Below are 22,528 nucleotides of genomic sequence, written 5' to 3'. Positions count from 1 at the left end.
ATGCAGACAGGAATCTCCATGCCCTCTCCCGCAGCATTTGGGAACCAAGTCCTGCTTATGAGCTTCCTCGGAGCATGTAGTTGGCCCACTATGTGGGACGCAAGATCATAGGCCAGACCTTGACACATTTTCTTTGGATCTAGGAGCCAACCCAAACATTTGGGAACCAGACCACGGGCACTTGATAAAATTATTGGACTCAGTGGAGCACATTGTGGAGGGAAAATGGGCTTCCCTTTACTCCCTTTGCAAGTAACATACTTAGAACAGAAACAGGACTGCTTTGGGCACAGGAATATTTTATCAAATAACTCTACCTCTGACTATCCTATTCCAGGAGCAACGGTTAAAACTCTAGGCGCCCTGGCTCCTTGGTGCCTGAGATTTGTCAAGCCTTGTGATAGGCTATATGGATCTTTGATCTGATTACTTTTCTTACATTCTTTTATTAATACTAGTGGGCCCCGGCACAGAGCATCTGTGCCTCTAGTGCGGCCGGGCCCACCGCCGCCTGCGCTGCGGCCGGGCCCGCCGCCTTACCTCCACGGCCAGGCCCGAGAGTGCAGCCTCCGGGCCCGAGGGTGCCCCCGCCACCGTCGCCGGGCCCGAGGGTGCCCCCGCTGCCGGGCCGGAGAGTGCTGCTGCCACCGCCGGGCCCATCGCCACGGCCGGGCCCAAGAGTGCCGCCCGGCCAGGCCCGCTGCCTTGCCTCCGCGGCCGGGCCCGCCTGGCTCCCCGGCCATGGCCGCCGCCGTTCTCCTGGGTGCGCCAGGACCAATCAGGCGCCCCCGCAGCCCAGCCAATCAGCTGGGCTGCCGGGACGCATTTCTCCTGGGCACACCCAGGAGAAATATATATATAGATGGGGAGTGGGAATATGGAGATATGGGGTCAGCTCAGGTATAACTCCTCCATGGTTTGTGCTACCATAATTTAGATTCCCATGATTTGTGTTCCAGGTATTAAGGCAGACAGCAGTGGTTGAGCCATCGCAACAAACCATGGTTCAGCAGTGTGTCTGAACTATCTTGTAATGTGCAGCCTTCTGCGTGGCAAACTGTTCCAGGCTGAAGGGGTTGTTGGGTTTTCCAAGAGTAATAGGCATCCCAGCACTTAAAACTAATCAGAAGATGCATTGTTGGTGCCAGGATTTGTCCTTGGTTGGTAGAGGAATGTAGGACATCTCTTACATAAGAACATAAGAACAGCCCTGCTGGATCAGGCCCATGGCCCATCTAGTCCAGCATCCTGTTTCACACAGTGGCCCACCAGATGCCGCTGGAAGCCACAGACAGGAGTTGAGGGCATGCCCTCCCTCCTGCTGTTACTTCCCTGCAACTGGTACTCAGAGGCACCCTGCCCTTGAGGCTGGAGGTGGCCCACAGTCACCTCCATATGTTCCTCATATCTCTCATACCTGCATACCTGAAAGGTTTGCCTTTCTTTGGGGAACTTTTTCTGAAGGCCCAACCAAACTAGTTTGGTTTGGTGCCACTTTCCGCTTTTCCAACTTCATTATTGATTCAGTACTTGTTGCAAATGACCTTTCCCATCATGCTCTTGCAGTCAGTTCTCATGAAAAAGGTTAGGCAATATCTTGGGACTATGGTTTATTTTAATATTCAGTAGAGCACAACATGATGTACCTTCAGCATTGTGCTCTACCCTGTTCTCATGAGATTGCACTGCAAGTTTTCAGGGCTTCTTCTGAAGCAGGGCAAAAATGGAAAAGTCAGGGAACAAAAATAATGTAAGATAAAGTTACTAAAGATTTTCGAAAAGAGAGTAGAAAATGGTAGATCAGTTCTTCTTGAGGGGAAATGAAAGGGTAATATCTGGCTCTTCTTGGACCATAAAAATAAAGATTGACTGGTAATTTCAGTTTTGTCCCATCCCTAACTTTAACGTGCTAAAAATAAATCAGGATATCAACTCATGGTTTTTTTAATTATTGATTGATTGATTACATTTATAAACCTCCCCATCCGAAGGCTCTGGACAGTGTACAATATTGTGATTTGTTAACAAAGTAAAATTAGAGGAAACCACAGTTCCCTGATTTTATACATAACATGGAACCCTAGTTTGTTCTAACATGAAAACAGAATTTTTACGCTTCCTCTCACACAAGAGAGAAGATAACTGGGGGCGGGGGGAGAGCCAGCCCCACCCTGAGATTCATTCATGAAGCAAGTAGGTTTTAGAGTAAGCCAAGATTGGTTGATTCAGACAACACAACCAATCTCTGCATATTTTAACCTAAATAGGAAGTTAATGCTCATAAGGGGATGGGAGAGTGAAGCACATGTTCCCGAAGCCCAAGGACATGGTGCAAAGCCTGGCTTTATCCAAGTTTCTGCTATCACTAGCCCACTGTCATAAAAAAAGATGGACTTCCACCTACCCAGTGGCATTCCTGGCTTCATGGAGTATTTGGCAATAGCTGATTTCTGTCAAATAATACATAGTCAATTGATAATATTTGGCCATTCAGCAACCTGGCATGCCAATTTTAGCCTAGGGCATTAAGTCTCACATTGGCAGTAAAAATGCATAACTATCAACATGCTGGCAGCATTGACAGTGGAGGCTGCCCTTGAAGACCGTTCTGAAGCTTCAGCTGGTCCAGAATGCTGCCGCAAGGATGCTTGTGGGTGCTAGTCACTGCTCAAATATTACACCCGTCCTGCAACTGCTTAGCTGGCTGCCAGTTTGCTCCCGGGCTGGATTCAAAGTGCTGGTTTTGACTCTTAAAGCGCTATACTGGATTGGGGCCAGGGTATCTGTTGAACTGCATTCACCCATATCAATCCGCCAGAGCCCTTTGCTCATCATCTTGAGCTCTGCTTCCGGCCCCAACAGTGACTGAGATTCGGTTGGCAGAGACAAGAGAAAGGGCTTTTTTGGTTGTGGCCTCGGCTCTGGAATGCTCTCCCAGAAGAGCTTTGCCAGTACTCCCTCCCTTAGGGCGTTTTTAAAAAAGATCTTAAAACTTGCTTAGATATCTTTTAATGTGTTTTACTACAGCCTGGTGGGTTTATAATTTTAATTGGGTTTGTTTTAATTTTTTTATTCTACATTGTGTTTTATTTGTTTTATTGTATTAAATTTTATATTACTTTTATTGTTTTACTGTTGTGAGCCGCCCTGAGCAGTATTGTACTGGAGGGGTGGGGTATAAATATTTTTAATAATATTGATTGATTGATTGATTGTCTTTTAATGGTGCCTAAATTCAACTTGCAGAGTGGTAGAGCTAGCCCAGAGGGGAGAGAGAGCCTGCCCAAAAAGAGTCTGAGAGGGTGAAGGAGGTTTTGAGTCTACAGCACTTCCTGAACATAAAGCAGATAGTGTAGCTGTTAAATAATTGTTCTCCCCCCTCCCCTCAACAGGTGGTATGAAGTGTCCAGTTTGCAAGTTTGTGTACGGTACGAAATGGGAATTCAACAGACACTTCAAAAACAAGCATGGACTCAAATTAGTGGAGCAGGATGGGGAGACAAAGTGGGAGGTAAGAATTCAACTGTGCCTTGTGTCCTACAAATACAGAGCTTCCATGGAGTGGGTGTGGAAAATAAATATTATTGGAATAAACATGAATAGTACTGCATGAGCTGCCTTGTGAGGTAGCACACAAGAGGTATGCCTACTTTCCGCGTGGCCACCATTTTGGATTGGAGTGCATGACATCATCACAGACTATGCCGTTCAGGTGTGGCACAACATCTGTACCAAACTGGGTGCAAATCAGTGCAGGCATTGCAAAGTTGTTGTGGCAGGGGGGACACACACGGACAGCAAGGCAATCTCATAAGGGTAGTTTCCATGGAAAAAAATAGGCTAAAAGTGGGTTACTGTGTCTACTTTCTTCTGTTCTGTGTGCCTCTTCATATCCGGCAAAAGGGTCCTTTTTTGGTTAGCATTTATTTATTTATGCTTCTTGATTCTGTACTTGCATCAGTGTGGACTGCAGAGCATCTAAGGCATGGCAGGGGGAATATACATAGCTAAACCCCATCCCACCCTCTGTAGAAACTCTGTCTCTAGGCCAGTCTAGATGCTCTGAAGCCCTCTGCGCAGAGCATCCTCGTGTACTGAGTTATGGCTGACCCAGGAACACACTGCTGAAAGCCACTTCTCATTGGCCTTGCCACAAGCACAGGGCCCACCTACCCAGCACAGGGCCCACACACACACACCCCTTGTCCTTTTTATCAGCTTCACTCTTGTGAGTCACCATCTCTCAGTGGGACTGCATGGGCTCAGGTGCCGTTTTCTCAGTTTGGGCACGTCTGCAGGAACTCTGCATGTTGCGTGAACAGCCTGCTAAGGTGGGAAGAGAAGGGCGGTGAGGACTTAGAGCAGGGTGGGTAGGCTTCAAGCTTACAAAGTCCCCTTTGCTTTATTTTGCTGGAACCCCAAAATCCATTAGCCAGAGCCAGGTGCAGTGGCCGAGGTGGGGATGGGGGAAGAGCCAAATGCAACCTTCTGTACCTGATGAGCCATCCACTGGGCAGCTTCACAAAGGATGACAGCAAGCAAGTAGGAGAGAAAACCTGGTTCCCAGTTAGCGTGCATTCCCGGCACTCACCACAGGTACTTCCACCCCTTTCCATGTTGCTTGGATCTGGAAGTGTCAGGTTGACAATGTTGGGTCCTTTCCACTGTCCAACATCTGTAACTAATATTTAAAGTTGGGTGATTTTCTCCTGCTTACTGGCTGCCGCTCTGTGTGAAGCCGTTTCCAGAGACGACCGGCAGGAACAAGTATACATCTGATCAGAGGTTCTAACCCACAATTCTGAAATTAGAAGAACTGCCTAAATACCTCTTCAAGGCATCTATTACTTGTATTGTTCAGGTGAGGGACACTGAAGGCCTAGGGACAGGTTATTAGCTTTGTTCGTGTGGTAGCTATGGCAGAGGGGTTTTTCCCCGACTTGCCATCTTATGTGCTATGTTAAAATATTGGAATTTGGAAACCTTTGCTGATCTTCAAATCACTTTCTGCCCCCACCGTCCCCTGCCCTAGAGTGTTTTGCTTAACTGGTGCTCATACCATTGCACTCTCCAATGCTTTTTAACATCTACATGGAACCGCTGGGAGAAGTCATCAGGAGATTTGGTGCAGGGTGTTATCAGTACGCTGATGACATCCAAATCTACTTCTTGATGTCAGTTTCATTAGGCAATGGCATAACTTCCCTAAATGCCTGCCTTGAGGCAGTAATGGGCTGGATAAGGGATAACAAACTGAGACTGAATCTAAATAAGATGGAAGTGCTCACTGTAGGAAGCTGCGGTTCAGGAAATGGGATAGATCTGCCTGTTCTGGATGGGGTTACACTCTCCCAGAAGGAACAGGTTTGCAGTTTGGGAATACTTCTGGACCCAACCCTCTCCCTGATACCTCAGGTGGAGGCAGTGGCCAGGAGTGCTTTCTGTCAACTTCGACTGCTTCGCCAACTGCACTTTTTCCTGGAAGTGAGTGGCCTTAAGACAGTGGTGCACATGCTGGTAACCTCCACACTTGACTACTGCAATGCACTCTACATGGGGCTGCCTTTGTATGTAGTCCAGAACCTGCAATTGGTGTAGAATGCTCCTGCCAGATTGGTCTCTGGTATGTCCTGTAGAGATCATATTACTCCAATCTAAAAGATCTACACTGGCTACCAATAGGTTTCCGGCCAAAATACAATGTACTGGTTATTACCTATAAAGCCACTAATGGCTTGGGCCCATGGCATTTAAGAGAACACCTTCTTTGTTATGAACCCCACCACCTATTAAGATCTTCAGGAGAAGTTCGTCTGAGGGTGCTGCTGGCTTGTCTGGTGATGACTCAAAGGCATGCCTTCTCTGTAGTTGCCCCAGGACTGTGGAACACACTTCCTGCTGAGATTAGAGCTTCTCCATCCCTGTTGGCTCTTAGGAAACCACTAAAGACACACTTCTTCAGCCAAGCTTTTTTAGTTGGTGTTTTTATGGATATTTTAATCTGGTTCTTATATGTTTTAACTGTTAAATTCTTGGTTTGTTTTTATTTTTTGTTTGTTTCATGCTGTAAACTGCCTAAAGACATACAAATGTATGAAATTAATTAATAAAGTGTTTGTCAAATGTCAAATTAGTGTCTGGGTTCAAATGATGCCTGAGTCCAGGACTTCTTGAATGGCTACAGGCAATTTTGTATGCTTTCATTGTGCAGCGCAATCCCCTGCGTGCTTACAATGAAATAAGTCTCCCTCTTTTTGTTGGGGCTCACTACCAGGAAAGTGTACACAGGTTTGCAACCTCAGTTTTCCCTATTATAAGGCTGGGGGAATTATAAGGCTGAAACATCTATGGAGGTAAATAAGATAGGGATTTGGATTTTAAAGCACATTATTTATTTATTTTATTCTGTTTCTATACCGCCCTTTCAGAAATGGCTCAGAGCAGTTTACACAGAGAAATAATAAATAAATAAGATGGATCCCTGTCCCCAAAGGGCTCACAATCTAAATTAAAGGGCTCACAATCATTAGGGGTCTAAATGAATAACAGTAATTTTAAAATTACCATATTTTACAGACTATAAGACGCTACGGACTATAAGACGCACCTTAATTGCCTCCATCTCCCCTCCAAGCCCTCCCACTGCGCCCCGCTCTGTCCTTTCCCTCCTTCTGCCAGCAGCAGCGAGCCGACGTTGGTGACCCGCGGCGGCTGCTGCTGGTTGTTGCCCTCCTTCTCCACCTCCTGTTGTGCCTCCGGCGGCTCCTGCAGGCTGGCGCTCACCTGCGCGGGCTCATCTCCGGGTCGGGCCCCGTGTCCCCTCAGAGGGCGGCGGCGCAGCAGCCTCCCTCACTGCAGCAGCATCGGGGCAGCAACCGGAGGGAGCCCGGGGAGGGGGGTGGCAGGCAGGCTGACTAGGCCGCTCCCGGCAGGCCCCGGCGAGAGAGGACGGGAGGTGGTAAGCGAATCCTCCCTGCTTGCCCTTCCTCCTCCTCCCCCCCTCTTTCCCGACAAGCCCTAAACTTCCAACTTCTCCCCGGCTCCAGCCGCACAATCCAACATGGCAGGGAGTGAAGAGCAGACAAGACCAAGCGGCGCGAGTGGAGAGGGGAGGACGGGGCTAGAGGCGAAGCAGCCGGTACAGGGAGCAGCAGCAGCAACAGCGTCAAGCTTTTCGCAGAAGGGCCCGTCCGCGCCTTCGCTTTCCCCTCTGCCCTCCCTCCTTTTCCGGAGTATAAGACGCACCTGAATTTGGGCAGATATTTTTCGAGGGAAACAGTGCGTCTTATACTCCGTAAAATACGGTACGTTTTCAACTATTGATGCAAATTGTCTGTAAGAAACACACAAGTAATTTTTGGGACAAAGCAAGAATTCCAATTAATCTGGTGCTTAGTTTGCAGTTTTCTTGCTATAAATATTTTGGAATATCTGTGATGTGTCTGCTAATTATGATACTTTTATTTCCCCCCATTTGGTAACCAATCATCCTCCCCCCCTATTATTTTTTTGCAGACAACAACAGAAGTTTCTGAAGAAACTTCTGCTCAGTATCTCCATATCGCAGACACTGAAGATGTGCAAGGAACACAGGCTGCTGTCGCTGCTCTGCAGGACCTACGATATACCTCAGATAACGGTAAAATATTATCCTCAAGGGGAAGACAAAAGCTTAGCAGAAGCGGCACTGTCTATAACTACTCAGTGCTCAGAAGTGCATCTTCTACATTATCTCAGTATTCTGGAATGGTGACTCAAAGCCAGGCTTTTTCTAGGGTTGCCCCAGGACCTTGGAATGTGTTCCTTAACAAAATCAGGGCCTCAACGTCTGGATATTTTTAAGAAAAATCTGTAAACACCCCTGTTTTACTCAGGCTTACAGTTTTGAGTTTTTAATCAATATTTTAAGTGGTTTCCATTGTGTTAATGTGTGTTGATGTTTTATTATTTTGTAAACTGGCCGCAGATTTGTATATGGAGCATTATAGAAATGTGCAACATCCCTGTAAGGATGGCCTGTGTTGTGCCCACATTGTAGATGGGAGTCAGACTCAGAGTGTGGGGTGGCGGAAAGAGAGCAAGAGGCTTTCCTAAGCAGCCACCCTGTGAGTTCATAGCAAAGGTGAGATTTCTACTGGGACTTCTGTTTCAGTGAGGTGCCGGCATTGTGCCGCATCAGCAAAAGGGGCAACACCACAAATGCAAGAAAGGGCTTACAGACCGAAGGGCACCGGATAAATGCGGCTCTGGCCTGCAGAAGCTGATGACATAGGGCAGCTTCTCACATCTGGCAGCAAGTACAGTTGCCATGGACTGCTGGTTCCTGGCAAGGGCTGGTTCCAGTATGAGCTGCTAGTTTCAGTCCCAGCGTGTCAGGGGAACATGCAATGTTCTGGTTCCCCAGCCACACTTCCCTTGCCAGGCAACATCTGTAACCAGGATTTGAGGTTGGGTGGTGGATGTCGGGGGGTGGAGGGGAAGGCAGCTGGGGGAATGGATGTTGGACTGGTTCGCACGGCACACTGGGGCCGGAAGAACTCGCGGCTTGTGCCGAGGACCAGACTTGCCACGTATCGTGCGGCTGCCCATAATAAATATGTTGGCCTTCAGGGTGCCAAGACTCTCTAGTTGTTCCTGTACTCGATTCCTGTAAGCAGATCTCAGGCACACCATGGCAGAATGTGCCAAATGGAAAAGGGAACCTGGAAAGGAAACTTGAACGGAATGGGATATCTCAGTTCATGTCAAAACTGACCTAGCTCTGATAATGTAGTTCTCTTTGCTCCTCTCTGATAAGGAGGGCGCCTTGACCCCACCACGGCTGTGAACATTCTGCAGCAAATCATTGAGTTGGGCTCAGAGCCTCACGACGCAGCTGCCGTCGCCTCTGTGGTTGCCATGACCCCGGGAACGGTTACCGTCGTGAAGCAGGTAAACATGAATTTTCTGTGTTGTGTGTGTTTGCATGCCTGTTATCTTTTTGAACCAAATATGTACTCTGTACGCAGGGACCCATCTTTCATTGCTGTGAATAAATATTTTTAGAGATTTGAAATAAGTTGGGACAAAATCTCTGTCTGTGCAGCTCATTAATCAACACTCTCTGTAACATTTGTTTTTGGAGTCAGCCATTGGAAAGTTTTGAATTGTGTGCCTCAATCAGCACATAGTCTTGTTGGTTATTTGTATATAAAGGGGAGTGGGGCTGGGATATTTTCAGCGTCTGACATCAAAATCCTTAATGCAAGCCTATTATGCCAGGATGGGGTGGCCGACCAAGACTCTTCAGCTGCTCCTGGACAACAACTTCCATCATCCCCAGTTACCATCAGCTGTGGCTGGGGATGATGGGGGTTGTAGTCCGACAACAAGAGAGCCCCTTGTACTAGCCCAACAAGGTCTGGCGGCCAATTCAAGCAGTCAGCGTATTCCTGGTGCAGTCTCTTTGTGAGGCTGTGCCAGCTCAGTGAATGTGAAGGGAAGACCGGTCTAGCTTGCCTGCAAAGGACCTCCTTAGCTCAGTCCCCTGAATGCAAAGTGCTGACTCATTAGGAAGAAGGCCCTCTGCTTAGTTGTCTCTCTCTCATGTATGTTGGCTTCCTGTTTCCACATGCATCCTGAGGAAACCTGCAGTCACATGCAGCCTCCTGGCTCCTTTGACCTGCCTCTGTGTTCAGAGCAGTTACATTTCTTCCAAATAAAGGTGACTGCATTGTGGTAAAGATGCCTGTTTAAATCAGCCCTAAGGCAAGACAGCGGAGAAAATTGACCTGCATTTCATTCCACTTCTGAGCATCCAGCGGTAATGAGGTAGCCATCTGCAAGTGGTTGGCAGCCGCACTGGTTGCAGCAGCGAGGTTGCAGACATGTTGCTGAGGGCGTATTTGATCTGCAGGACTTTGCTGGACTGTGAACAAACAGGCTTTGTGGAGGCAGTTGAAAGATTAGTTTGTATGTGTGTAGTGATAGGAGAGCTTTCATTATTCATAAAGATAAGAGCCCCGCGATTGTGGTTTGCTCATAAAAATATGTTTCAGTTGATTGTATGTCTGCAGATATCCACAAGCATACAGCATAACACAATCCCCTGAGATAAATTGTTGGCTCCTCTTTTGTGTAGACCCACTGGAAGAAAGAAAAACTCAGTTAATTGCCAAGTTATTTTCTCTGCAGCTTCTACTTTGAATCTTTGTGTTGGTGACATTTTGCTAAATCTTTATGGGACTCTATTTGTGCAGAAGAGGGGCTCTGGATAGAGGCATGTAACAGAGCAAAACTCATGTACAGGACCAAGAGTGAGGAGAAATATTTCAGATTAGCTTAACCCACGCAGAGCATCTGTGTGCTAGTACTTGATTGCTCCCCTCACCCCTTGCCACAGCCCCCCTCACCTCAGAGATCTCTCCACCCTCACCTGAGCCAAACTCCTGTTCCAGCTCCTCCATCCCGTTGCTTTCATCCCCCTCACCCCTCTTGGTTGTGGCTGCAGCTATAGACCCTCCCCACAGGAGCAGCAACAGCAGCAGTTGACCAGGCCCCTCCTCGTTACCACCCCCACCATGGCCGCTCGTTCCCCTCAGGCCGCTGACTGGCCCAGGCTCGTCCCCTGCCTGCCTGCCCCCCTCCGCCAATGGCCTTGGTAGCCCCAAACAGCAGTAGTGGTTGACTGGTCCCTTCATTGCTGCCAATAGGCACCGCTATGGCCGCTCATTCCCCTCAGGCCACTGACAGGCTCGGGCCCATCCCTCGCCCTTCCTTCTTTCTCTCTTCCCCTCCTGTCTTTCTCTCTCCTCCACTCGCTCTTCCCCACTGTCTTTCTTTCCCTCCCTTCTTTTTCCCCACTCTCTCTTTCTCTCACTCCCTTCCTGAGTTAACAGATTTTGTTCATCTTGTTTCCTCATCTAATTCACACAACAGCAGCCTCCTTCTCCTGAAGGGGCTCTTTCCTCCTTCATGACCACTCTCTTCTCAGACCACTGCCCACCATCCTTTTATCTATCTATCTATCTATCTATCTATCTATCTATCTATCTATCTGTTTAATTCTTGAAGGCATACCCGTGGCTAATCCCATGTGTGGCAGCTCTCACGAGCAGAAGCACCATGGGGATTGGGTAGTGGAGATTCCATATGCAGATGGCGGGAGGAGCCTGGGGCACTGTGGTGATTGTGTAGTGGGGATTCCACATGCAGATAGGGAGGAGGAGCCTGTGATGGTTAAGGATCCGACCAATAACAGTTGCATTCCAACTGTCCTTAACCATCACAGGCTCCTCTTCCCTATCTGCACATGGATCCCCCACTGCCCAGTCACCACGGTGCCACAGGCTCCTCCCCCCATCTGCATATGGAATCTCCACTACCCAATCACCATAGTGCTTCTGCTTGTAAGAGCTGCCACACATGGGATTAGCCACGGGTATGCCTTTGAGAATTAAATATATAGATAGATTCTCCTGGGTGTGCCTTTCGAACGTGCGTCCCGGCAGCCCAGCTGATTGGCTGGGCTGCGGGGGCGCCTGATTGGGTAAGGCGCACCCAGGAGAACAGCGGCGGCGGCCATGGCCGGGGAGCCAGGTGGGCCCGGCCACGGAGGCGAGGCAGCGGGACTGGCTGGGCCGGGCCCGGCTGCGGAGGCGAGGCGGTGGGATTGGCCGCGGAGGTGAGGTGGCGGCTGGTGGCGGCGGCCGCACTTGGGTCAGCTAGTATAGATAGATTACTGAAAGCCATTATCAAGTATTTAGAAACCAGACTGGTATGAAGCTCAAAGGATGTGTACGAACTGGATTTACAATTGTGTGGCACCACACAGGACTGCAGGACACTATGCTGTTGCCCTCAGCCCTTTCAGTTTTTGCAAACACAAGGCTTGCTGGCAGTCCAGAGACCAGGCAGCTTAGCTGCTGAGCAACAATCAGCAATGCTGCTATGACAGGTGGTGCTGGCTGTGAGAAGTCCCCAGCAAGGAAGCCCATGCCTATAGAGCAGGCCTGCTCAACTTCAGCTCTCCTGCAAATGTTGGCCTACAACTCCCATAATCCCTGGCTATTGGCCAGTGTAGCTGAGGATTATGGGAGTTGTAGTCCCCAAACAGCTGAGGGGCCCATTTGAGCAGGCCTGCTGTAGAGTTTTGTTTCCTGGTTGGGAGCTGTTGTGACGGCCCCAATGGCAGCACTGCCAGAGGTTGCATGGCAGTGGCTCGTATGGTAATATTAGTTGTGGTGGCTGCTGGTGCCCAGTTCCATATGCCACTACAAGGAACGTCTCTCCTCTTAGGGCATCAGGGGAAGCTGGCCTGCCACGCAGTTTAACAATGGTGTAGGAAAGCGTTTCTCAGACCTTGGGTCTCCAGGTGTTGTTGAACTACAACTCCAATAATCCCTGGGATTATGGGAGTTGTAGTCCAACCACACCTGGAGAGCCAAGGTTGAGAACTCTTGGCATAGGATTTTAAGCAGGCCAAAACCTGGCCTTCATCCGTTCCCACTTCTCAGCTCTTCTTCTTCCTCTTCTCTTCACATGCCATCTGGATCTCCAGGGTGTCTCTGCTCAGCAGAACTGATGAGTCAGGGAATTGGGTCGGCAGCCCGAGAGAACCAAATTAGCTGAGGAGGACTTGAACAATTCCTTGACTAGCCTTGCAGAAACTCAATTAAGTGGAGCTAAATAAATGCCCAGGCTATATTCTCTGTTGCTTGAAGCTCAGCTTTCTAAAATATGCTGTTGAAATGTGAGTCGCTGCATTCCGTCTGGCATTTTGAGGAACCAGAGAGGAAAAAGCAAAGACATGCCAACCAACTTTGTCAGGGTGCCGTGAAAGGTAAAACGCCTTTCAGCAGAGGTGGCCAGCCCAAAGATCTCTAGCTGCTGTTGGACACTCTCTCCCAGGAGAGCTGGTCTTGTGGTAGCAAGCATGACTTGTCCCCTTAGCCAAGCAGGGTCTGTCCTGGTTGCATATGAATGGGAGACTATGTGTGAGCACTGTAAGATATTCCTCTTAGGGGATGGAGCCACTCTGGGAAGAGCAGAAGGTTTCAAGTTCCCTGCCTGGCAGCATCTCCAAGATAGGGCTGAGAGAGATTCCTGCCTGCAACCTTGGAGAAGCCGCTGCCAGTCTGTGAAGGCAATACTGAGCTAGGTAGACCAATGGTCTGACTCCGTATATAGCAGCTTCCTATGTTCCTATCATCTCCAGCCACAATGAATTCAATACATGATGGGGATGATGGGAGTTACTGTCCAACAATAGCTGGGGAGCTTCAGGTTGTCCTTACAGGATGCAACTTAGGAAGAAGTGACAAGCGGAAACACAGATGCATCTTCTGCTTGCGCTTCCTGTATAACGTTTGAAAGGGGCCACTTCCGCATCTCCTTATGTGGTGTATGAGTTCCAAATACTTGCAGAGTTCATATATTTCACTGAAGGGAGCATGTGCAAATTCCCCTTCAGACGCCACTTTGCAAACACAAGATGCATGCATTTCTCAACATCTGCACAGCCACCACATCCCTGCAACATGCAGCAGTGTTACTAAATGCAGCTGCTGGGATATCTAAACTGGAGATATTTCTGTGCACCTGTTGATTGTGGAGTCTTCTGTTTTGCAGCGTCTTTAAAATTCCACTACCCTTCTGCCAAGGGGACAGCTGCCAGCTCAGATGCATGCACTGAAGCTTGTAAAAACCCCTCTATTAGAGAGTTAGTCCTTCTGATTAACTTTTACAAAATTCTACCTCTCTAGCCAAGAACTTCATGCATGCACCAGCGCATGTGCCAAGGTGCTGCATGTGCTAGCTTTCTTGTGTTGATTTCACTGAAGAAGAGGCAGATGCAGCCGCACAAAGGAATGGAGGTCTTGGCTCTTCCACTGAAATGCATGCAAAGGGGCTTGCAAGCAGGGGCAAGGCCATGCCTGTATCCCAGATTCCCCAAGCCCATAAAAGAGTATGACTGGAACAGTAAGTTTGATTAGATGGGATGGCATCTCTCCCTGGCTGAGTAGGTAGGGTCAAACTACAAAGCAGCATTCTTCAGGGGAAGGGCCGACTTGCCCTCCTAGAGCAGAAGCTGCCCCCCAGCCTCATAGCTATTGGGAAATAAAAGGTAAAGGTAAAGTGTGTCGTCGAGTCAGGGTCAACTCCTGGCAGAGCCCTGTGGTTGTCTTTAGTAGAATACAGGGGGGATTTACCATTGCCTCCTCCCTTGCAGTATGAGATGATGCCTTTCAGCATCTTCCTACATCACTGCTGTAGGTGTTTCCCATAGTGTGGGAAACTATTGTCTGGGAAACCATATCTTTTCCATAGTCTGGGAAACATACCAGCGGGGATTCGAACTGGCAACCTTTGGCTTGGTAGTCAAGCCATTCCCCTGCTGTGCTATAGGGATGGGCCCGGACCGGTCCGGAGGCCATTAAAATAGCCTCCGGTCCGGACCTGGGCGGTCCGGTTCGGGTTGGGGGGTCCCCTTAAGAGCGGCGGGAGGGTTTACTTACCCCTCCCGCCACTTTCCCGATGTTGTGCCGTAAAGTTTAGAGTAATTGGGGCGGCAGGACACCTCCCTGCCGCCCCTTCCCTGATGTTGCTTCAAAAGATTCCCAGGAGTCCTTTGCGGGCGCGTGTACGTCTCTGTGATGTGTGCGCGCGCGCAAAGGACTCCTGGGAGTCTTTTGAAGCAACGTCGGGGAAGGGGCGGCAGGGAGGTGTCCTGCCGCCCCAATTACTCTAAACTTTATGGCACAACATCGGGAAAGCGGCGGGAGGGGTAAGTAAAACCTCCTGCCCCTCTTAAAGGGACCCCACCCCCACCCCAGTACTGGACCGCAATTGGCGGTTCCGTGCACACCCCTACTGTGCTATTAGGTGGCTCACTGTAATATTCCTGAACAACTAGATGGGAGGAAAACGTTAGAGAGGACAGGGCAGAGAGATCCCCCACAAGTCCCTAGTTGCCTTGCCCATGTGTCCTGCAAAAGTGGAGGCTTGATCAGCTAAGGTTTTTGCATTAGATCAGCTGGTGCCTTGGAGAAAATTGAAGAGAGGGGTGGAATGTAGGGGTGTGCAATTCAGATTTTTGGTGATTCGGTTTGGGACCCGAACCGAATCACCCCTGTTCTGTTTTGTGCCCGAATATGGGCCACCCAAATCACCCTTGATTCGGTTCGGATTCGGATTTAATCCGAATCGATTCGGGGGGGAAAGGTCCCAGGGGCAAAATTTTGGGGTGAGGTGGTAGTGCCCAATGGGTGGAAGCTACCACCCCAATTTCAGGGGGATTGGGCAAAGGGTTGATTTTTGGGGAATATTTGAAGTTTTAGTGACTTTGGGGCAGTTCGGGGGCATAGCATGGGATCTGGGCAAAAAGAGTGGGGTGGGGTGGTAGTGCCTAATGGGTGGAAGCTACCACCCCAATGTAAGGGGGATTGGACAAAGGGGTGATTTTTTGGGGATTTTTGAAGTTTTGGTGTCTTTGGGGCAGATTGGGGGCAGAAAGTGGATCTGCCCCAAAAGAGTGGGGTGGGCTGGTAGATAGTGCCTAATGGGTGGAGCCTACCACCCATCCCCAATTTCAGAGTCATTGGCCAGAGGGCTGGATTTTGGTGAATTTCTGAGGTTTTTCTTCATAAAGTGCTTTGATTCATTCATCATATTCATAGTAAATGAGAGTGTGAAAAAGTGAAAGTGGGGTCATGAGAGTTCTTTAATTGAAAAAAATCTCATTTGCTATCATTGAATGAGAATTCACACCTCAGAAAATAAGGGAATAACATCCCTTCAGAAAAACTTCTGAGGTGTGAATTCTCATTCAATGATAGCAATTGAGATTTTTTTCAATTAAAGAACTCTCATGACCCCACTTTCACTTTTTTCACACTCTCATTTACTATGAATATGATGAATGAATCAAAGCACTTTATGAAGAAAAACCTCAGAAATTCACCAAAATCCAGCCCTCTGGCCAATGACTCTGAAATTGGGGATGGGTGGTAGCCTCCACCCATTAGGCACTATCTACCAGCCCACCCCACTCTTTGGGGGCAGATCCACTTTCTGCCCCCAATCTGCCCCAAAGACACCAAAACTTCAAAAATTCCCAAAAAATCAGCCCTCTGCCCAATCCCCCTGAAATTGGGGTATTAGCCTCCACCCATTAGTCACTACCACTCCACCCCACCCTTTTGGGGCAGATACACTTTCTGCTCCCAAACTGCCCCAAAGACACAAAAACTTCAAAAATCCCCAAAAAATCACCCCTTTGTCCAATCCCCCTTAAATTGGGGTGGTAGCCTCCACCCTTTAGGCACTACCACCCCACTCTTCTGCCCCAGGCCCCACTTTCTGCCCCAAACTGCCCCAAAGACATGAAAATTTCAGAAATTTCCCAAAAATCACCCCTTTGCCCAATCCCCCTGAAATTGGGGTGGTAGCCTGCACCCATTAGGCACTACCACCCCACCCCACTCTTTTTGCCCAGATCCCATTCTATGCCCCCAAACTGCCCCAAAGTCACTAAAACTTCAAAAAATCCCCCAAAATCGGCCATGAGCCGAATCACCCGAATTTTTCGGCCCCGAAATTCAGGTGATTTGGCTCGGTCCCGAAAAATATTGGGGGACATCGGGGGTGATTCGGTTCGGCCCCGAATCACCCGAAATTGCTCATTTCGGGCACAGAGCGATCTGTGCCCGAAATTTTTTGCACATCCCTAGTGGAATGTTTTCTGAAAGGAATTCACAGTGAGGAATGTCCTCTTTTCCTGAGGCTCCTGGAAGATATTCAAGAATTGTAAGAGCAGTGCCTTCCCCGTGCAGAATTCCAACACAGACCAGCTATCACTGGGTGTGAAATAATGAGGCCTGAACTTCCTCTTTTTGTGTTAAAGATGTCTGTATTGAGTATGTATTTGCTTACTCCCAGTGTGCTGTGTTTTAAAAAGCTGTGCTGGGGTCAAAAGTCCACAGCTCCTGTCCTACAGTTTGCTTTGGGAGGGAGAAGAGTTGGACTGGTTAAATTTTGGAGGGAAGAGGGGGTTTGATTTGACTGGCTCGGTTTTAAAAGAATGGAGGGAGCTTGAGTTGTTTTGATTGGTTTGTTTAGGGAAAAAAATGGAGGGGGAAAGGAGAATAAAAGGAGGCTGGCTTGCAGCAGGGAGTGAGTCAGAGTTGCAGTTGAAGCTGGAGCCAGAGTTGAAAAATGGGAGAGCTGAAAAGCTGAAGTCAGTTCGTTGGATTTGGAGTCTTGGAGAGCCAGGAGAGAAGCGCTGCTGAAATGAGAGCTGAGAAATCACTGGGAGAGTTAGGCTGATAAACCCTGCTGAGAACCGAATCACCCTCAAAGCAGCTGAAGGACGACAACAACAGATATTTATATACCGCTTTTCAACAAAGGTTTCCAAAGTGGTTTACTTAGATAATTAATTGATTGATTAATAAGATGGCTCCCTGTCCTCAAAGAGCTCACAATCTAAAAAGAAACATGAGATAGACACCAGCAACAGTTATTAGAAGGGTGCTGTGCTGGGGGTGGATAGGGCGAGTTACTCTCCCCCTGCTAAACAAAGAGAAGGACCAGTCTGGAATTGAACCCCCAGTACTGGAAAGGAAGATCAAGACCTGAAGCTGAGAAAAGGAAAAGGCCAGGTTTGCTGCAGAAGCTGAGCTGTGATTGGAGAAATTGGAGCTGGATATAAGAAAACTCCTGGTAAGGTATCTAGGTTAAGGCACAGTATTAGGTGCAGGTTAGACTGGATGCATTTTTCTCATGTTTTATTTGTTGCTTGTGCTCATATGGTTACTGTTTTGTACTAAATTTTCCAAAAGAGCTACTGTTTTACATTGAACTGTTTCAAAGTCAAATTTCTCCTTTTTTTTGAATTTAACAAACTACAGCCTCTGTCTGTTTTCTCCACCCCCACACTTAGAAGCCTTTTCACTCTACCTAACATTAATTGAAACAGAGGTTTGGAAGCCTGTTTCAGTAGACCCAGCGAGGGGAGGAAATAAAAGTCTACTTGGTGGCAGAGGTGAAGCTTAATTTTGTGGGGCTGGTTGAGACCGGGCCATGACACTGGGAAATAACTTTCTGTAAAACTCATTTACAAAAACCTACATTCACAAAAGAGAAAACCTTAATCTCATAATGCCTGGTGAAAGAGTGCAGAGAAGCTCAAGTATCTGCTTTTATTTACAAATAACCTTCAACTGAAAACTAGCCTTGAATATTGTTGACATGACTGCCCCCGCCCCATAAGAAATGGGCTGTGATATCAGTTAGTGGTTGTTGTTTTTAATATTTGTATTCCACTCTTCCTCCAAGGAGCCCAGAGCAGTGTACATAGTTAAGTTTCTCCTCACAACAACCCTGTGAAGTAGGTTAGGTTAGGCTGAGAGAGAAGTGACCAGCTCAGTCACCCAGCTAGTAACATGGTTAAATGGGGATTTGAACTCAGGTCTCCCCAGTCCTACTCCAGCACTCTAACCACTACCCCACTCTGACTCTCTCCAGATAATGTTTTCTCAGGCTGTGGTCAACAAAAACTATGCACTGCTTAAGTCAGAGATGGTGGCTTTAGAGACCTTCACCCCAAAGTCCTGTCTTAGAAAGACACAAACAAGGCTTAGTGGGCACTGTCCTACTGAGATAAAAATCAAGAGTCCTCCTTATATCTGTGGTGTGCCGATTTCTTCTGTGAATGAACTGGCTGGGGACAGCAGGATAGAAAAGAAATGTCCTGGGATCTGTGGAAAACTTGAATTAACCTTGGGGATAAAATCCAAATCAGGTCTGAGCACCGCCTTGTCCTTGGAAGAAATGCAGAGCTGTGGACCATCAGAAAGACCTCCCACTACCCGCCAGCTCACTCCTAGCTCAACTGACAGCCACTAGGAAAGTGGTCTCACACTTGTCTTTTGAGCTCACATTTTGCCATCATTCAAAGAGTGCTCCCATGAAAACAGTGAGAATCAGATTCCACATAGGGAAATGGTGAACCATGAGGGGATTTAATAAGTCCACGCTTTCTCAGGTCAGGATGGGATGAGAAGGAGCCACTCCCCTGGCAACCTAGGATGCTACTGGGAGCGGCCACTTGAGGGTGCTTATATTCAGACCTTTGTCCAGGTGAGCCTGCAAGGACCCCATCGTGTCCTTAGCGTAAATCCCCTGATATTCCATTTCGCACCTCATGCCCTGTAAGAAATGCCATGCATGTGATCCTATACAGATTGTTAGTGGACGACTTTAACATGTTTAGAACTTTCTCCATATACCCCATTTGATGTATTGGTGGTATTGTTATTAATTTATATCCCGCTTTTCGACCAAACCAGTCTCAAAGCGGTTTATATAGAAAAAGAAAGAAGATGGTTTCTTGACCCCAAAGGACTCGCAGTTTAAAACACAACTGGAGCCTTGTTTCCCGGTATGTTCAACACTTGTACAACGAGTGTACAGTACATAGGTACAGATCTGTAAACAGGTACATTCACATCTTATGTTGTGTGCAAGTATAGCAGTACACTTCCTTTCTGTATTCTGCATTTCATGGGGTCTGTGCCCAGATTTGCTTTTAAAATTGATTCAGGCATGCTCATTCATACAAAAACCTGTACATGCATACCTGAACACAGATGCAACATAATGTCTGAACAGAGCCTTGGGGGTTTCAGACAACAGGAATTAACAGTAAGAAATTCTCTTTTTTCTTTTCAGTCTAGATGACATGGAGAACTATTCATCTGAATCCTCTGCCCTTATGTTTTTGACAACTTTTATTTAGCGTTCATATTACTTTTGAGGGTTTTTAATTCTAAAGTGCAGCAGGAAATTGAATTTGTTCACCGGCAAAAATTAATATAGAGGAAAAGGGGGGAAAACGCCCTTTACTAATTCCACCCTGAGGAATGTAATTCAGTGGGTGTGTTGTCCACTTTTAATCATCCTGGGTTTCTCATTGTTCAATATGATAGTTTTTTAAGGCATGTGTAGTATATCTGACTTTCCTCTTGGAACAGTACTGTGTTCTCCTAGCCCTGTGACCTTCAGCTAGACTAATAGATAGCAAGAACAAAAAAATATTCAAGGGCTCTACAATCTATCAGTGTCGCCTGTCTCTGCATCTCCACCCTTGTCCTCTAATTGCCTCACTGAGTCCTTGCTCAGCAGCATCTGTCCTGTTTCTCTTGAACAAAACTTGTTTCAGGTGTCAGCACTGTTTCTAAGGGTCAAACGTGGCATTATGCTAAACACACAGCTACCTCCTGAAAACTGCAGCCACATGTATAGCCCCCCCCCACCTGTCCCCTCAATAATGTCTAGCAGAATGTGCCCATTTGCTGACATCATGGCGGTCAGCATTTTTCTGCTCCACATAATTGGCAGCTGCTGGTGGGCCTGCTGTGGGACCACAGGACATCACGATGTGGGCAAGTTCTACTAGAGTAGAACTTAGAGCTAGGGAGTGGGGACTGTATGCGTAGTCTCTCATAACAGTTTCTCTCTCTCTCGGAGAGGACCTGCGTAGCACTTCATGTGCTCCTAAGGTTCGCTTTCACTATACTTCACATTAGGAAACTGTTTTTTATATTTGTATGTGCTTCCTGTTTTCAGGCTCAAACTCAACATGATGGGACAGCCTTGTGTAGTTCTTTCTAGGTGTCCACCCCCTACTAACTTGGCAAAGAGGCACCTTTTAACGTGGTGATTCTCTTTATTTAGCAGGGGGTGAGTACATAAGAACAGCCCTGCTGCATCAGGCCCAAGGCCCATCTAGTCCAGTATCCTGTTTAGTGGCCCACCAGATGCCACTGGAAGCCTACAGCAGGAGTTGAGGGCATGCCCTCTCTCCTGCTGTCACTCCCCTGCAACTGGTACTCAGAGGCATCCTGCCTTTGAAGCTGTAGGTGGCCTAAAGCAGGGATTCTCAACGTTGGGTCCCCAGATTTTCTTGGACTTCAGCTCCCATAATCCCCAGCCCTAGGGGCCTTTGGTTGGGGATTATGGGAACTGACATCCAATAATATCTGAGGACTCGACATTGAGAATCCATGGCCTATAGCCCTCCGACTAGTAGCTGTTGATAGACCTATCCATGAAGTTATCCATAAGAACATAAGTAACTGGCCTTATCCACCCCCAGCACAGTACCTCCAGTGACTGGTTGCTGGTGTCTATCTGATGTTTCTGTTTAGATTGTGAGCCCTTTGGGGACAGGGAGCCATCTTATTTATTTATTAGTTCTCTGTGTAAACCGCCCTGAGCCATTTTTGGAAGGGCGGTATAGAAATCAAATAAATAAATAAACAAAATGGGGGCATGACAAGGTGTATAGTTGTTGTTGTTTTACTGTGATAAAGAATATGCAGGAGAGGGGAGTGAAACTTGCCCCCCTCCCCTACCTTATCTTGCTGTAGGGGTGTGCACGGAGCTATCTTTGGTAGTTCGGTTTGTATTCGAATGAAACTGCTGTTCCATGAACTGGTTCGTAAGAACCAGCCGCTGCTTGCTGTCAAACTGAATCAACCTCATTCAAGTACCAGGAACCCAGTAAGGATTCCCCTTTACAAGCAAAGGGGATACCCTAACTATAAAGGGGTTGGAGGGGTGGGCAAGAAGGTATGTTATTGGCGGCCCCACTCGGACCTGCCAGTACTCTCCCCCGCCCCCCGTGGCCTCCGTGCATTTGCTTGACCTCCACCCATGTGCAGATGCCATTTACATCACCACACAAGTTTGCATGATGATGTAAATGACCTCTGAGCATGCGCAGAGGTAAAACAAATGGCTTCCACTTATGCACAGAGACCAGCCATCTGCCAGCCCATGGTGCAGGGGGAAACACCAGCTGGGGGGCCGAGAGGGGCCACCACTGTGGAGCCTGCAGTGGCAGTATGATACCCTCACGCCTGCCCGCTCCTTGAACCCTTTTATAGTTAGGGAATCCCCTTTGCTTGTAAAGGGGAATCCTTACCATTTTCCCCGTTACGGGCATAGTCGAACCGAGCTGAACCGGTACAGTCCAAACTGGGCCTGGCTTGGTTCGAACTCAGGTTCAAATTTGAACTAAGGTGGTTCAAATCAAACCTGGTTTGATTCAAACTGGTTCTGCACAATCCTATCTTGCTCTGTTCCATTGGTTTAAGTAGTTTTCTCCCAGCCCAGCTCTGATACAAAGAGAGAGTTGGATTGGGGAGAAGACTGGTTAAAGCATCAGGCGGGTTTACATGATCAGTCTACCCTGCGGGGACCTAGAGATTCTTGTAGACCTGTTGTGTAAACCCAGACATCTTCCTTGATCTCCAGTTGGCAGCACACCAACCCTGCGTACAGATCTGCATTTATGTACACAGACTATACGAATGTTAACATAATGTGTGAACAGGGTTATCATTACAGAGTAAAGCTTACTACTGGTTTCAGTTATCACTGGCCAGCATATGCAGTAACATAGGGGATATGCTGGGAGTGCACCTGACCTGATGTCACAGGAAGATGTCCCAATGTGCTCCCAGGACATCCCTTACTTGCCTGA

The 22,528-nt window shown here is 47.9% G+C and overlaps 1 protein-coding gene across 7 annotated transcripts in view; it reads left to right on the top strand.

The window, feature by feature from the left end:
* ZFAT (zinc finger and AT-hook domain containing) overlaps positions 1–22,528 on the top strand; it is a 133,551-nt gene that overhangs the window by 98,449 nt on the left and 12,574 nt on the right. For all 7 annotated transcript variants that reach the window (XM_053248968.1, XM_053248962.1, XM_053248961.1 and 4 more), the window contains 3 exons: positions 3,393–3,511; positions 7,516–7,639; positions 8,798–8,931. In XM_053248968.1, coding sequence (XP_053104943.1) covers positions 3,393–3,511; positions 7,516–7,639; positions 8,798–8,931 — 377 coding nt within the window. The remainder of the gene's footprint in view (positions 1–3,392; positions 3,512–7,515; positions 7,640–8,797; positions 8,932–22,528) is intronic.

Source organism: Hemicordylus capensis, chromosome 4 (genome assembly GCF_027244095.1).
Source record: "Hemicordylus capensis ecotype Gifberg chromosome 4, rHemCap1.1.pri, whole genome shotgun sequence".
In the NCBI taxonomy this organism is placed as follows: domain Eukaryota; kingdom Metazoa; phylum Chordata; class Lepidosauria; order Squamata; family Cordylidae; genus Hemicordylus; species Hemicordylus capensis.
Note: the sequence above shows the minus strand (reverse complement) of the source record. Positions and strands in the feature narration are given on the sequence as shown.